This window comes from Bombyx mori, chromosome 9 (genome assembly GCF_030269925.1).
Source record: "Bombyx mori chromosome 9, ASM3026992v2".
Lineage (NCBI taxonomy): Eukaryota > Metazoa > Arthropoda > Insecta > Lepidoptera > Bombycidae > Bombyx > Bombyx mori.
Window position 1 is genome coordinate 14,527,538 of NC_085115.1, and position 18,247 is coordinate 14,545,784.

General features: G+C 37.2%; 2 protein-coding genes across 3 annotated transcripts in view; both read left to right on the top strand.

Annotated features, from left to right (window-relative positions):
• The window catches only part of LOC101737166 (alkylglycerol monooxygenase), a 34,997-nt gene extending 22,682 nt beyond the window's left edge, over nucleotides 1-12,315 (top strand). The window contains exons 7-10 of the mRNA XM_004931198.5: nucleotides 2,835-2,986; nucleotides 7,293-7,427; nucleotides 8,305-8,418; nucleotides 10,798-12,315. Coding sequence (XP_004931255.1) covers nucleotides 2,835-2,986; nucleotides 7,293-7,427; nucleotides 8,305-8,418; nucleotides 10,798-11,064 — 668 coding nt within the window. The 3' untranslated portion in view covers nucleotides 11,065-12,315. The remainder of the gene's footprint in view (nucleotides 1-2,834; nucleotides 2,987-7,292; nucleotides 7,428-8,304; nucleotides 8,419-10,797) is intronic.
• A 4,121-nt stretch (nucleotides 12,316-16,436) lies between these two features.
• The window catches only part of LOC110386044 (uncharacterized), a 74,118-nt gene continuing 72,307 nt past the window's right edge, over nucleotides 16,437-18,247 (top strand). The window contains exon 1 of one of the 2 annotated variants that reach the window (XM_038012960.1): nucleotides 16,437-16,672. The gene's annotated coding sequence lies outside the window, so the exon portion shown is untranslated. The remainder of the gene's footprint in view (nucleotides 16,673-18,247) is intronic. The other variant, XM_038012962.2, reaches the window with a different exon arrangement.

An 18,247-nucleotide genomic window follows, 5' to 3' on the forward strand; every position in this document is an offset into this window, starting at 1 on the left:
AAAAAGTATTACTACTAAATTATAAGTAATATAAAGTACTGAGACCTTACAACTTATATCTCAAGGTGGGTGGCGCATTTACGTTGTAGATGTCTATGGGCTACAGTAACCACTTAACAACATGTGGGCTGTGAGCTCGTCCACCCATCTAAGCAATAAAAAAAAAAAAAAAACAAAAAAAAAAAAAAAAAAAAAAACGTAATATTACGTATTCTGAACACAAATACCGCTTTCGTCAAACAATATGTAGTCAGCTAAACATGCCGCCAGTTCACAAAGCGCGCAACGAATATCTTCACGACGTGACAGCTCCTTGGCTTACATTACTCGTCAAAGAAAGCGAATATTTGTTTGGATTTTATCCATCGCCGGTTGTTGTTTATCTATAGTTTTGTATTAAGATAGACACATGAGCATGTGGTCGACGTTTCAATCGTTTAGTTTTCCTTGAACACAACACAATCTTCCAATTGTCCATTTTAATCAAATAGCTTTCGTGGCCGAGCTCTCGAGCTAACCCACCCGTCCTGGTGTAGTTGTAAAGGTCAGGAAATAATATATTACCTAATGTGTTCATACTTAGTGCATGGAATGACCTTACCTTCTCTCAAATTGAGTACTGATGATATGACCTACATATATCCTTTTAGCTTCTTGTATTACTGACATCCATGAGCATTGGCGAATATTCGCCGTCATCTGTCTAAAAACAAAAGAGAAACCATAGCACAAGCATTAATCTGATGAATTACAGACTTTTACTATATAAATCCTAAGTCCCATTGGCCTCATTGATTGGATAAAACCAGATATCCCAAAATGTTACTTATTTAATCACACTAAAATATATTGACCTAGTTAGTAGCTTAAAGATAGTGAATATCGTAATTAAATTTATTGTCGCAATAGTGTTATATTAAAAATGATTCGAAACACTTAAAATTTAATCAATAGCTGTCGTAACTTTTTTAAGAGCTAAAACTCTACAAAATCTAATAAATTATGCGCAACGTGACAACCTTGACTAACCCGCTTAAACAGCCCCAAAAATGAATACGAAAATAATACGAAATCAAATCCGCAAAGGCATGACATCAAATCAATTTCGTATCTCGGATCCCACTGTTATCCGATGCCATTATCCGGCGTACAAAAATCGTACATACCACTACGAGTTAAGTCATAAAATTCGATGACAATTTTTACTCAAAAGCGATCTTCAAAAGCCGCCATTATAATATCGTTATGAATCACATAATCTGGTATTTTATATGTATGTAAAGGGTATTCGTGAATTAGCGCTGTCGTTCTAGAAAGACTTGGACTGTGTAAAAGAGGATATACTAGAGAACGTGAGTGATGATGTATCAAAATAAGAGATCATGATGCACCGACTCAGCGTAGTGGGATTAAGGCAAGAAGGAAAAGAATAATTCCACAATTGCCATAGAAAAGATACAATCACGATAAAGCATTCCTGCCCTGAAAAAACACTTTAAGTGGGACCTTATTACCTTAGAGGAATAAATTGAGTTTCTCATTTCTGAAAAATGTTATACATTTTTTATTTTTATTTTTTTAAATGCAATAATTAAAAATGACAACATTATTAAGAATCCTTATGATATAGCTGCTAAAAAGTAAAATAAAACGGTAAATGCCACATTGGCAACACCGAATAAAATTATCTACGAAGGGTCGTGTATATTTTTGAGTTATTAAGCGGTAGTAGGAATAATATCCAGTGTCTACCCCTAAGTAAGTTTAGCAAATTATCTTATGGCTCGCTGATAACTTCAGAACCTCACGTGAATGTCCACTGTGAGACATTAGATTTATTATCTGCATTAATATACATACATACATATAATATAATATACATACGTAGCGGCCGACCAAAATTTTAAGCTTACGAGGGGTCGAAGTTCATTTGCTTATCTGACTTTTGATAAATGCGACCTGAAATAAAAACGGGATAACAATCGATCGACACTACAGTATACATTTTAATATCAATAAATTCAAGAACGATGGAGGAATTAAGGAAGTATTGTTTTATGTATGTTTATTTATATGTATTTTTCATTTTATATTAGATTATTATTCCTTTTTTTTTTTTCAAAGAGTTGTTTAACAGTCGTGCTTTAATCCTTTTTATATTGTACACTTTTTTCCTCTTATACATCATATTTCTCTCTGCTAATGGTTGGCTGGAAGAAAACTCATGAATGAGTTAAGCTCGCCTTTAGTATTTTGACATTCTTTAAATCTGTTTTTATTGTATTTTCTTTTTGTGTACAATAAGTATAAAAAAATAAGTATTTTGAATGAAACCACATAATATTAGCAAACGAATTAAATCTCTAATTGCTATAAAAAATTTGACTGGAAAATAATGAATTAACGAAAATTTAATTGGCTCAACGTGATCAAAAAACCAGAGACTGTTCTGAGACTTTTTTATACATGCCCTGTACCACTGTTTGTATAATACCAAACCATACCGTTATACAAATTTTAAAAACATTTAATTTAGATCATTGCCGCATTACAAAGACTAATTGAAAATTAAATAGATTGGAAAATTTCAATGGAATTTTTAGGAAAGAAAATATTTATGATGCAGATGATGGCTTCATGTTGTAATTTCTTATTCGTTCCCAATTTAAAAAGGTTTTTAGAATTGCAAATGAGATTACGATATTTTGGATATTGTAAGCAAGTAAACTCAGAACTCCTTAGGGATGTCGGTACAAAATTCACATAAATCTTTCCTTCTACAGATTAGGTTAAGTGTATGAAATTTTAAAGTGTATTATTTTTTTTTGTTATAGGCAGCAATAAGTACTGCTTAGATGTAAACTACGGCGGAGTCCTCATCGTTTGGGACAGACTCTTCGGCACCTTTAAACCCGAAACAGATAAGATCGAGATCGTGTATGGACTAATATACAATCAACCTTCATTCAACCCTCTGTACTTACAGGTAAGAAATTTAACTAAACAATACCGTGCTCAAGAACCAAAATTTAAAAGGTGGAAAAAAAAATTACCATTCCCAAGCTAGAATTCTATCTTCTAGTATGGGCACTGGAAATACACATAGAAAACAAAAACTAAGACATGTTTCGTACTCTGCATGCCAAGTAAATAATAAATAATAAAAATATATAATAGGCATTGATTAAATTATATAATAAATATATTATAGAACATATTATATAATTATTCCTCCACTCGAGCTCTTGGCTCGGCTTACTGAGCTCCCGCCCCGAGACCCGAAAGGGTGGCTCAGTTTCCTCTCCTACGAAAGACCGTATCTCCCAAGACTTTCGTGATGATGGTGACTGTGTGTATGACAGCTTGTTTCTGCATGATGTGTGTGTTCATGTTGGCATCTAATTTCTCTATTATATTTATACAATATAAATATATAAATAATATATTATATAATAAATAATAGTTATTGATTCCGACTACTATCGAACCCTAATCAGGTGGTATAGGTAACTAATCACTAGACAAACAAGTTGACCGATTTTTTTCCAAAAAATATAGTTCAGAAAAAATTGTTGGTAATTTGGTTCTAACTAATAATGTCTAACGTAGTAGTAAAATCGAATGTTCAGCTTTATTTACAAATACTGCAATAATGTTTAGGGCTTTGTTGTTCACGCGTTCTCGTGCCGTGTTGGATACACATTGATCTTTAAATTTGTAGTTGTTTTTGGCACTTCACAGAAATATTTTTGGCATAGTGCCATCATTATCATGCAAGAAATGGCTCTTGAGTGGTTTAAAATTGGCGCACTTCGAATCACAATTAAACACGAGAGTTATTCGTTTAAATTTTATTGTTTGGTTAGTTTTAATTTAATATAAATAATAATTAATGATGTTAGGACTTGCTCTGAGTCTAGAATCAATTTTGGATTGGACAGTTATGTAGATGAAACACAATTTTTTTTCTTTTTATTGCTTAGATGGGTGAACGAGCTCACAGCCCACCTGGTGTTAAGTGGTTACTGGAGCTCATAGACATCTACAACGTAGACGCGCCACCCACCTTGAGATACAAGTTCTGAAGTCTCAGTATAGTTACAACGGCTGCCCCACCCTTCAAACCGAAACGCATTACTGCTTCCCGGCAGAAATAGGCAGGGCGGTGGTACCTATCCGCGCGGACTCACAAGTGGTCCTACCACCAGTAAAAAATTTATTGATTTAATTGCACCAACAAAGTGATCATCAATACAAAACACTTACAAATTGACAATAAGTACATGACAGATCTCATCTTAATGATAGGTGCAATCGACAGTGCAATAGTTGAGTAATTGAAAGTTAGATAGTAAAACTAAAATTAAAATTAAATTTAATAAAATTAAATTAAATTAATATAAATTAAATTATTAAAAAATAATTAAAATTTAAATTGGAAACATTTACTTCTACTTCTAAATCTTCTGAATGCCTTCGTAAATATATAATTGAAAACAAAAACTCTCAAATTACTTTAGTAAGACATATTTTCATAGCCAATAATTCAGTCTGATATAATTTCGCGGAAATACAAAGTCCCCTATTCATCTTCTCCTCGTTGATGGAGTGGACATCGTTAATATACTTCCTAATTATTCCGGAAACTTCCGAGAAAAAAGCTACCGGAAAATTGTGAAAGTAGGAATTAATTTAATTTGACGTTTATTAGAATCCGTTAATGGTTCTTTTAATATTTAAATTGTCTGAAAAAAAACCTACAACAAATTTGTGTATTAATATACTCAAAACAAAGGATTGAGAGTGTGTATTTTATTTCACCTCGCCTCAAATCGTCATAATTTTGTACTACACTCTTAACTATTTGTTTTTTTATTCCTTCGAGTATGACAAAAGTACTAAACCGAATCAAATTAAATATTTAATGTTACAATAGTTACTACAATTACGCAAATTACCATTTTTTTACCATCGCACCGCCCGCCACCGGAGTAGAGTTCATCCATACTACCTGGAGCCACTGCGGTCATCCACAGTGCGTTTCCAGAGGTCTTTTTGCCACGTACCATCCGGCTATGGGCTCCCCTCCACGGTGTTTCCCGAGCGCTATGACATGTCCTTCTTCAAACGGGGCTTGTGGAGAGTATTAAACGGTAGGCAGCGGCTTGGCTTTGCCCCTGGCATTGCAGAAGTCCATGCGCGACGGTAACCACTCACCATCAGGTGGGCCGTATGCTCGTCTGCCTACAAGGGCAATAAAAAATATATTTTTTTTTTTTATTGTAGCAACATAAATTAACAACAAGGTAATTGGGTTACATTTAGTAGTAAAACCTACATGAGATGAGCTTTTATTTAAAGTGCGTTCGTATTATTTATTCAAAATCTATAGTAATTCTCTACTATGTAAATTTACTCATTTTGGGTTTATAAGTTGTATTAACTAGAATACAAAACTTTGTTTTGTAACCATAACTTTAGGCCTAACTAAAAGTAAGTGCTGAACATGCGTGTGTTCTAAATTTGGTTTCGTTTCCTACATAACATCAAGTTGGTCAAACAACAAAGCAAAATTAAAACCACTTAAATTAATGGGCAACTTCCGGAAACCGGAAATCAAGCCACCGTATACCCAAGGCAACCATTGCGGAGCTTTGAGTAAAACTTGTTCTGAGCTTTAAGTAATTAATCAAACATAATGTTTTATCAAATATTTAAGGCGCAAACCAAACACAAGGCAGCGGAAAGTCGCTCCACACATACATATCTACTTTCAGTCCTTTTGAAAAATGTATTTATTAAAACTTAGCACAGCAGATGCTCAGGGGGCTAATATTGAACCGCAGCTTAACTAGGCGTCGAATCATCTGTAATTGTAAAATTAATTAATTAATTTATAATGTTGATTGTTAATTTAATAAATTTGACGGTAGGTTGCATGCGCTACATAGATATCGCAATAGATTCAGTGCATCTCTGGAATTGCTAACGTCCATAAGCAAGGTTTTTTTTACTTTTATGTTTTGATCCCCTCATCTCCTTTTTATCATCGCACCTCCCGCCATCGGAGCAGAGTTCATCCATATTATCTGGAACCGCTGCATTCATTGACAGTGCGTTTTCAAAGATCTTTTTTGCCACGTACCATCCGGCTTTGGAATGAACTCCCCTCCACGGTGTTTTCCGAGCGCTGTGACATGTCCTTCTTCAAACGTGGCTTGCGGAGAGCACTTAATGGGAGGCAGCGGCTTGGCTCTGCCCCTGGCATTGCTGACGTCGATGAGCGACGGTGACCACTTACCACCAGGTGGGCCGTATGCTCGTCTGCCTACAAAGACAATAAAAAAAAAGACCACCTACCTTGGAAAATAAGGTCAAAGTTCCAATTTTATCATACTGATATTCTTCATTCGGACCGATAATCAAGACTGCTGTGGAAATTCCCGTGAAGGCTTCCAATGCGACCTACCAGCTATAACAATCCGAACTGTATTTTTTTTTTACGAAAAAGATTCAATTCGCCAGTACATAATAAATAAATTAAGATTTATTACTAAAATTTCCATTAAGATGAATCTAGATAAACTTAGAAAGTGTAAACACTACACGCTATCTACATAATAATCAGTCAATGTCGTAGTACCGTAGATTCTCAATCTAGATAATGTAGACATTATATTGTAACTTGGAATTACTGACATTTACAGAGGACTTCAGTAATTAGTTCGTGATGTGTTTAATTAGTGTGGAGTCATATAGATAGATTAGAATTCAAACTAGTTGTTGTGCACGTTGAGATAAATACGTTAATGAGTTATGTTTGAGTATAAATTAGCAAATTCATAGCTGTATTAAGTTAACTATAAAGTACTCATAATTTTTTATTAGACCTATATATAGTGACAATTTACATTATGATCAAATGATAGATAGAAATTGATGAAGATCTAATGAAAGAAAAAATCATATCTATTGAACTTTTTTATTTATTTATTGCTTAGATGGATGGAAGAGCTCACAACCCACCTGGTGTTAAGTAGTTGCTGGAGCCCATAGACATCTACAACGTAAATGCGCCACCCACCATGAGATATAAGTTCTAAGGTCTCAGTATAGTTACAGCGGCTGCCCCACCCTTCAAACCGAAACGCATTTCTACTTCACGGCAGAAATAGGCAGAGTGGTGGTACCCACCCGTGCGGACTCACAAGAGGTCTTACCACCAGTAGACTTACCGTTATCTAACTTACCGTTATCTAACTTACCGTTTCAAACAAGTATTTTATTTCCAGTCGTTCTACAATGGCTACGTGCTGGAGAAGTTCCGCAGCTATGAATCCTGGGGTGACAAGATGAGGGCTATCTTCTGGGGTCCGAGTTGGGAACCTGGTTCACCGAGACTTGGAGACGAGGACATGAAAGTTGACGTGAGTATTTAGATTAAACCTAACTACTGAACCGACTTTGAAACAAGTGGATATTTAATTACATAATATCTCGATGCACCTCTCTATTTCTGCAGCAAAGAGGATACCAGATACTGTTTAATATTACATATTCAATAAATCACGATAAGTATCAAATAAACCTGACCAAGTCAAAAACTCATGCAACTATCAGACTAGTAAAAGCTTTTCGTATTGTGATAAAAACTTCGTAGCACGAAAAAATACCATCCGGTTTTAATTAACCGGGTAACAGTAACCGAGACAGTTACCACGATTATCGCTCGTAACTATGGACGCACTAAAAGCGCTGTAAAAGTAAAAGCACTGTTTAATTAAAGAGGCCTCACTTTCTCCAATTAACAGGCACTCCTGATTTTTGTAAGGGAAAAATAAAAAGCGTTTAAAAAGCATCGGGTTCAGGTTTTTCTACCGCAGCTTTTGAAGCACCGATCGTTAGTTTAACAGATTAAGCTCCATCACATTTAATAATAATAACTAACAGAAACTTCTTGTCTCCATTTTCGTACACTGTTTTATTCATTTCCAACAATTGTATAAAGCCATTGAGTACATAAGACCGCCCAACATTCGTAATCGCCACTAATGGACATGCCTCATGTTAGGAGAAATCGTAACGGTATTATTGGTATCTATTAAATATTCTGCTTACATTTGGTCTGAAAGAAAGTTCAACAAAAAATTTGACTGAAATAGATTCGAAACGAACTAAATTAGCATAACTGGTTTTATTTTTATGCGTCCTTTTCACACCCCTATTGTTAAAATCAGAACACATTGAAGAGAAAAACCTTTTTTGTTTTTTGTTTTTCAAAATGTTTTAATTTTTTTTCCTTAGGTCGAAAATAGGGAAAAATACGACGTGCATTTACCAGCGTGGTGTAACGCGTACTTGGTGACTCATTACGCGGTTGTTCTGTATGGATTCTTTGAGCTTGCTTCTAGGCACATGGTATGTATCAGAATTATATTTACATATTATGTACATTACTTTTTGACTGTGGCGTTTATTTCACAACCCCCGATCACTGTCCTCGTCGAACCCGTCGCTTGTGTCAACGGGCTCGATGAGCGAATTAACCCACAGACACAGCCCACTGAGTTTCTCGCCGGATCTTCTCAGTGGGTCGCGTTTCCCATACGGTGGTAGATTTTGCACTGTTCTTGCTAGGGCCAGTGTTAGCAACACTCCAGTTTGAGCCACGTGAGCTCACCTACACGTTAGGGCGAAACTGAAATAGCCTCTCAAGGCTATCAGCATAGGTAGGTATAAAAAAACGGTACAAATATACATGAGCTATGTTTACTGCTTTCAAACACACGTGATCTTACGGCCCACCTGATTATAAGTGGCTACCATCGCTCGTGGACATCAGCAATACCAGGAGCACAGTCAAGCCGCTGCCTACCATGCCACACGACTTCTAATTTCGCTTAATTCAAGAACTAGATCGTATGGTCCAAAACGTCCTTGCAATTTCGAACGGCGAGGATCAAGGTATTCAGGATGATCGTCTTAGGATAAATGTGCGGTGGGGATGACGGATTTTTTGGGTTAAGCTCCGAAAAATTGTTGTACAATGGTTGTCGCTGCTTTCAAATTTCATCTTATGACCACTTCGCGGCAAAAATAGGCAAGACCATAGTAGCTACTAGTACGAACTCACAAATAACTGAAAGCATTAAGCAATGATAAAAATTAAAATGATTATTAACATCCATTTACTGGTGGTAGGACCTCTTGTGAGTCCGCGCGGGTGGGTACCACCACCCTGCCTATTTCTGCCGTGAAGCAATAATGCGTTTCGGTTTGAAGGGTGGGCAGCCGTTGTAACTATACATGAGACCTTAGAACTTGTATCTCAAGGTGGGTGGCGCATTTTACGTTGTGGATGTCTATGGGCTCCAGTAACCACTTAACACCAGGTGGGCTGTGAGCTCGTCCACCCATCTAAGGAATAAAAAAAAAAATCCATTTCACATGAGTTGTAAAATAATACAAATATGTAGTTAGTTTTAATGTAAACATCGAATGATAATATTTTCAGTCCGACTCTTACAGTGGTCTCAATTTATAATGTAAACAATCCCTTTTTGAAAACAAACAACATAATCCCAGTTTAAATATCAACCATATTTACAGTATGTAGAATACACAAAAACTTCGCTCCCCTAAGCTTCGGGCCATTCCGAGCTCAGTGTGTACCCGCCCTAGCTTTGGATAAATCCAGAATTTGCTTAATGAATTATAAAATCTAATTCGGTTACGTTCGTTCAATTTCAGTTTGGATCGCTCGTGACGTAATTACTAGGGTCCGTTAACGGCTCGGGGGGATAAGCCTAAATAAGTTTCAGGTCCCACCACTAGTCCGATTCATTATTAAACTTGTTACGAAAAATTATGTATGTTCATTCCCGATCCTGCGGAAAGAATGGAAAGCAGTCGACGTCACCCCAAACACGTCATCTCGGATCCTCCCGATCCACTAACGGTGCTTTTAGGTACCCCAAGCACCGGTCACCGTTCTTGTCGCACCCGTCGCTTGCGACGAAGGGCTCGACGAGTAAATTAACCCTCAGACATAGCCCACTGAGTTTTTCGCCGGATCTTCTCAGTGTTCTCTCGTTTCCGATCCGGTGGTAGATTTTGCGAAGCACGGCTCTTGCTAGGGTTCGTGTTAGCAACTTCGTCAGGTTTGAGCCCCGTGAGCTCACCTACTAGTTAAGGTTACAATTGTGATTCTTCATGTCTCATGATTTCTAATCACGATTTAGCATCGGCGATATGCAGGCTTTACTGTTCAACTACAGTAATAAAACAAGGGATTCATTCGCGAAGCAGTTGCTCTTGAGTTATTAGGTCTCCTTCGGAGGCGCTCGGGCAGCTGTTAGCAAATCCCACCCCTCCTAGCTGAGTTCTTGCTCGCCTACCTGTCCCCTTCACACTCATAAACTAGACCACGCGAGAGACAGATGGGCAGACTTTTCACGATGCGCATGCAGTGTAACGTCACGCCACGCGCTTATTCACAAACACTACACAAGCGCAACGTGTGAATGTGTTGAACGCGAGCTACATGGTAGGCGGAGTGGGGGATGTTAGGTTTTATTTTCGTTACGGAATTTCTTGATTCGGTCGACGCGCTCAAAGCCCGCGATAAAAGCTATGCAACTTAAAAAACAAGGGACAGATGGCGTTTGGGTCGCATCTATAACTTAATGTATTCCGTAATCTTTAACGTCCGTTACATTCGTTTATTTATTTATTTTCTCAATGTAAATCTGTTATTATAATAGAAATTTATTTAAACTAAGCTTTTTTTTGTTTCAGGGCATGACACCCATCTCTGTTTTGATATTCGTCGTCTACATCATAGCATCGTTATCTGTAATCGGGATGCTGTTTGACAATTCGCGACACGCCCCTATTTTAGAAGTCCTAAGATGTTCAGCTCTGGCGTTCTTGACTAGAACCATAACACTCACCAGCCCGGCTTTGGGCACGACCCTCCAGATATTCTACGTGGTCTCGGCAATGTTCTGGTGTTTAAATATGCTTAAGCTGTTAGAAATTAAGAAGACGAGAAAAGTGGATTAATTGAGATGTTCCTTGGTAGTTTTTAAGGTTTAATTCAATTCTTTTTTTGTTTTGTGTGTTCCCTAAAGCCTCATTTAATGTCAAAACTGTTTTATTGCCATGTTATTAATCTTTATGATGACATAGAGTAATCTATCTATGTAGTTTAAGTAAATATCAGTCGTGCAACATCAGTAAACTACTTATTATTTGTCGTGATCTTCATATCTTTAGATCGTGTCTAGACTGAATTTTCCCGGATCATATCATCATTTCATATCTTTCTGAGCTCAGCCTTGGTTAAAGCATCTGGCGAAGGCAGACGAAGCTGCCTTTTTTAGATTAACCAGACAGACGCTTTCATTTCGATAGCCTTTTAAAAAAACTGGGTTAAATTTGTTTATTGCTATTTGTGTTCCGCGGTTCCACCCGCGTTAAAATTGGAATAAACAATGTGAACACAAAAGAAACGGGAACTCTTATATATATATATAGCTTCCACTAGGTGGCATCGATAATATGTAAATGAATTTTAAGAGAGATTTTTAGTTCCGGAAAGTGTTTGTAAATAATTACATGTACACACATATCTACATATGTATCGCATAGCTGTTGATATGTGACTTAACTACGGTCAAGCTTTAGTTTGACTGATAGCTATCTACATATAATCAGTGATTAAGCCCTGTAGAATGCAGCAATTTATATATAATTAGATAGCGTACACCAAATAATTAGGTAAATAAGTTATGAGACTATTTTTTAGAGTGTTTTTTTTTTTATAGGTATGTATATTTCAAATGTATTATGTGTCGGATGATTTAATAATATTTTAATGAGATTTTCATTTGCAAAATATTATTTTGAACTAAATTATAAATCATTTAATTATACAAAGTATGTTGATGTTTCGTAATTAACACGGTGGTAAGGATCGCGTTCACGCTCGATTTAATAAAACAAATGTAGCAATTAATTATAAAAATATTTCAAACTTTTTTCATGGTACACGTAAATGCAAGTGAAAATTTGAAACGTGAAATGTAAAGCATAGATATCTCCTGAACTTTTTTTCATCAAATTTTTAATCAATCACTAAAAACAATTTTTAAAGCATCCACACATAATATACATTTGAACTTGGCAAATGTATTTGAATAAACTAACATATTAGTTAAACAAAATGAAGCATTTCCTTAGTTCTAAGAAAATATTATGTAAAGTAATATTGTTAATGTAATTTATTAACGGATTGATATTAAAATATACAAACGATTTTACTTATTTAATTACTCAATTTTTTTATTGCTTAGATGGGTGGACGAGCTCACAGCCCACCTGGTGTTAAATGGTTACTGGAGCCCATAGACATATACGACGTAAATGCGCCGCCCACCTTGAGATATAAGTTCTAAGATCTCAAGCATAGTTACAATGGCTGCCCCATCCTTCAAACCGAAACGCATTACTGCTTCACGGCAGAAATAGGCGGGGTGGTGGTACCTACCCGCGCGGACTCACAAGAGGTCCTACCACCAGTAACCATGTTGTTGTCCATGTATAAGATTTACCCTCTCTTGAAATATACAATATGCAACCAATATTCTAAATCCGGCTGGTAAGCACTGCCACTTGACGCATTTCTGCTGTGAGAAATAAGTTCATAGCTATACTTCAGTGGTGAGACAGCCACTAAACAATACCACTGAATCTTGAATCAATATTTTTTTTCCTACCTATGGTGATAGCCTTGAGAGGCTATTTCAGCTTCTCCTTGACATGTAGGTAAGCTCACGGGGCTCTAGCCGGGAGTATTGCTAACACTGGCCCTAGCAAGAGCTACTTCGCAGAATCTACCACCGCATCGGAAAGGCGACCCAGTTGGAAGATCCGGCGAGAAACTCAGTGGGCTGTGTCTATGGGTTAATTCACTCGTCGAGCCCTTCGTCGTAAGCGACGGGTTCGACGAGGACGGTGACCGGTGCTTGTGGTACCTAAGAGCACCGTATCTCAGAGCGGTAGCCCAAGCAGATAGCTTTTTTTTCTGGGCCGGGGGCCGAACCTGGCGTGGTCCCCGCACTTATGGGACGCGTGGTGTATGTGGAACTAGACGATCCGCCGATTTCGGGAGAGGACCGCGGCCCGAAGGATGGTATTTAGGGCCCTACCCACTAAACGACTTCCCTGCACTCTCGACCAGGCGTCCGATCTCCCTCCCAGGTCAGAACGCGGCTGGGGTAAGAGGCTACCGCGGTCAACACTGCAACCAGACGCGCAGCTCATGCCAAGGATGACCGGCTGACGGAGCCTTCCAGGATTATCTTTTCAACAATCAGAATAGAAAATATGTTACGTAATATTTTGTTAATAATAAAACTCATCCTTATAATATTTGAATGAAATCTCAAAAATATCCATTTCAAAGAATAGTTCGAACTAACGTACCACTTCCATTCAAGAACGAAGCCATAATAAATAACGGATGTCAATATTCGCAACGATGTCACGTTATCACGGATAAGATGTGGATCCAATGAAGATGGATATATGAAGTCCTTTGGGACGAAGTTTGGAACCATACGAAATAGGTTACCACATACATATTTTTACATTGCATACCTACCGAACATACCTCTTTTGCTAAGCCCTAGTGGCTTTTCATTGTATGACTTTAATAACTAGTATAGACAGAAAAGCTCGCGGTTCAACTGATGCTAAGTGCACAAAAGTACCAAGACTTTAGGCTCGCCCTTCAGACCCATGACTGCTTCGTAACAGAAACATGCAGTACCATATTGGAATAACACACTAATTACACTTACGAATTGAACAAACAAGTCCATTCTAAGGCAGCTAGACATCCGAAAAAGGTTCTCTTCCATCTGCCGGGAACGTCTTATGAGCTTCTTCGGACACATCATGCGGTCTCCCAGACATGAATTAGAGGAGCTCATAATTACGGGTCGCATAGAGGGCAAGCGCGCCGTGGGCAGAACACCAGCCAGATGGTCAGATCTAGCAAGAGAAGCACTCGGTGGTAGTCTGTACCATGCAGTCCATGCCACCCATGATCGAGCACATTGGAAGTGCGTCGCATGTGGTCGCGATCCTCAGTAGTGAGGGAACGATATAGAAGAGAGGTTAGAGAGGAGATGTAGATTTAGGAAAAAAAGGAAGATTCTGTTCCTGGCATAGTAGTTTCAATAGTAAAATAGTTTAGAATTGAAGAATAGAAATTGTCAGAATGAAATTCGATTCATTATTTCAGAATGAATAAACAATAAAATATGTAATTATGTTTTCTGTGATATAATAAGTAAACAATATTTAAAGCCCTTAAAGCTCTTTTAATATTAAAAATGAAAAAGTAAACAGTATTCACAATAAACTATACAAAACTGAACTCTTTTTTTACTCAATGGCAGACTTCACTCCATGACACTGCAGAAAAATCCTTTTTACTGTAAGGTTTGTTGTAAAATAATTAATTTTGTCAATGTTAAGGAAATTTTCGGATTGCCAAATAGCAACACTGTTGGTGGGAGCAATTACAGTAGTGGGGACGTGACATAATAAAAAAGGCGGTAGTCTGAAAAAACGGGACAAAAATCAGTGTATTCGGTAGTGAGCAGATGTCTAAAGATTGTAAAAGTGGAGTTACAAATAAAGCAATACAGAATTGAGTAAACTACTGCACTCTGTGTATTATTTCCTGACTGTGGGAGTGGAGTTCTACATTACTAACTAAAGAATTTTAAATAATAAAGTTTTTTCTTTACATGTATATTATTATAGTCGAATACAATAGATTGAAACATAATATTATTATATTCGTACAAGAAAAAGCTGTTATTTTCCTACAAAAACATGTCATACAATATAACATTCATTTCTATCACAATGAACCTAACAATAACACAATAACATTATTACGATACGATAACAAACTACCGAACACAATTTATTAATGTAATAAAATGAGTTGTTACCTCGGTCGTGGTATTCGAGAGAAATTGTTATATCTAGCCGAATTATTGAATACTAGCGGCACGCCCCGGCTTCGCATGGGTAGGAGCGCACGCGATGTAAAAAAAATTATGTAATTTTTTACACGTTGGGTTACATTATCGGAGTTTCAGTAAGGATCCCAAATTTTTTTCAAAATATAATATATATAGCCTATGTCACCCGGGGATAGCGTAGCTTTCCAACAGTGAAAGAATTTTTCGAATCGGTTCAGTAGTTTCGGAGCCTATTCAATACAAACAAACAAACAAATCTTTCCTCTTTATAATATTAGTATAGAGTATAGATTGTTATTAGTTTTTCACTCTTATGAGTCCACACGGGTAGGTACCACCACCCTGCCTATTTCTACCGTGAAACAGCAATGCGTTTCGGCTTGAAGGGTGGGATAGCCGTTGTAACTATACTGGGACCTTAGAACTATATCTCAAGGTGGGTGGCGCATTTACGTTGTAGATGTGTATGGGCTCTAGTGACCACTTAACACCAGGTGGGCTCTGAGCTCGTCCACCCATCTAAGCAATAAAAAAATAGACTATTAAAAAATTTGGTGAATGGATTACCGCGCTTAAGACGTCGTCAAATGTCGACAAAAAAACCTCGGTCGTCGGTGGTGACCACGAAAACTGTAAAATATTCGAAACGTGGTTTACGTATATTGGTGGTAGGACATCTTGTGAGTCCGCATGGGTAGGTACCACCGCCATGCCTATTTCTGCCGTGAAGCAGTAATGCGTTTCGGTTTGAAGGGTGGGACAGCCGTTGTACTGTTAAAAGTGAGACCTTAGAGCTCATATCTCAAGGTAGGTACTGGTACGTTGTATATGTGTATGGGCTCCCGTAACCACTTTACATCAGGTGGGCCGTGGGCTAGCTCACCGACTTAAGCAATAAAAAAAGTCTGAAAAAATAAGAAAACAGTAAAAGCAGTATGTAGCTTTAAATAATTTATGTACGACTCGCGATATCCGAGGATAACACTAAATCTTTGTATTCCTATGAGGCTGTTAAATTTTTTATAAGTTTCTTTGTTATTTTTTCACTAAACGCGCTCACGGTCCCCCGATGTTTAGTGATAACCGAAAACCATAGAAATCAGAAGGTAACGGCCAGAAAATTTTAGATTTTAGCACTGTCAAGTGAAGTTGTCGTTTAGGCGGACGAGCATATGGCCCACCTCATAGTGAGTGGTTACCGTCAGGGGCAGAGCCAACCCGCCGCCTACCAAATTGTTATTGGCAGTAACTGTAGCGGTAAAATAAGTTAGATGGTAATGGATCTCAGTACAGTCTACCAACAAGAAACAGTTAGGCATTATTGTACGAATAACTTACGCGGCTTCTTTCAAATTACCAAGCTCGAAGCTCAGTCGCTCACCAGCATTCGGGAAGCGAACACGTCACTCCGGTGACGAAATTTCCGTTCGGCATTTCAAACAGAGAAACTCGAACTTAGAATAATAACCCGTGTTTCAATGCGCTCGAATATAAAGTTTTGTGGGTGTTAATTTAAAGACTGTTTTTCTGTGACAATTTTTCAAGAAAATTTTTTCGTTTAGCTAACTTTGAAATGTTCGTGTTCCATGTTTGAAACTTCAAAATCGGTGAGTATTGGACGTATATAAAATATTCCCATCATTAATTATTATTAAGTATACTTCCTATTATTGTACAGTAATATAAAAATAATAAGAAGTGGTTCAAAAAGTCGCATGACTTAATTTCAAAGTTAAATCTAAGCGTTTCGTGTGAAACGATCTCAAACTTTTTCGTATATCGGAGATGTAGAAGAATATACAAAGAAAAAACACATACACACTAATAGGAGACAGAAATATGTAGAGCCCCAGTCATAGCAATTAGTTGGAGCACAACAAATCGCCAAAGAAGCTTTTTTTTAAATAGTCCTGCCCCTTTGTTTCTGCATTAAATTTGTGATTGAAAAATAATGAAACACACTAAATTATTCAAGAATAAATATCACTTGTGTGACACTCTGATCCTTAAATTGTCAGTCGCTTTAGAAAGATGTTTGTACGTAAAATCAGAAATCATTGCGGCCAATGTCGTATTTATAATAACAAATACGCGTATCCGGTGTTTCCCAGTTAGTAAAATTTACCATAGTAAAAAGTACCTTATGTGCTAATGCTTTATAAAGTATTTTATCAGAAACCGCTCAGTGTTTTTTGCATAATTGGCGTACTTAAATTACAATATATGTGTAATTTATAATTAAAATTACAGACATACAGTTACATATACATACATATACTACACTATATACATCTGCAATTGAAAAAATAAAAAATAAAAATGATTCTCTTGAGTCATTAGCAAATATTTTTTGAGTTAACGCCTTGAATGAACTTCCTATGAAAACATTCTAATTATCAAAGATGGCCGATGGACTAGCGATTCGCTTAATGATGACTGATCATTGACCTTCGAAATACCAATACTACCAATAAACATTATGTTATAATACCATAGTACTATGGTATTATAACATAATTGGCTATGGAATGAGCTCCCCTCCACGGTGTTTCCCGAGCGCTATGACATGTCTTTCTTCAAACGAGGCTTGTGGAGAGTATTCAACGATAGGCAGCGTCTTGGCTCAGCCCTTGGCATTGCTGACGTCCATGAGCGACGGTAACCACTCACCATCAGGTGGGCCGTAAACTCGTCTGCCTATACGGCAATAAAAAAATTCCTTCCAAAATTCTCGTTTAGAAAGAACGTTGAAGCACTCGGGAACCAAAGCAGTGAGTTAGTTCCGAAGCTTGAATATACGGATCTCTCAGACATCACGAATCGACTTTGAGCCACCGCTATTGGGATATCACACATTTAACATTAAAGTGGCTTAACTAAAAAAATATTTCTTGTGAGTCCGCACGGGTAGGTACCACCACTCTATCTATTTCTGCCGTGAAGCAGTAATGCGTTTCGGTTTGAAGAGTGGGGTAGCCGTTGTAACTATACTGAGACCTTAGAACTTATATCTCAAGGTGGGTGGCGCATTTACGTTGTAGATATCTACGGGCTCCAGTAACCACTTAACACCAGGTGGGCTGTGAGCTCGTCCAACCATCTAAGCAATAAAAAAAATTTAGTAAATGCGTTTTATACTTCGAACGACTTATAAATATGTATTCTATCAGTTTATAAAATTA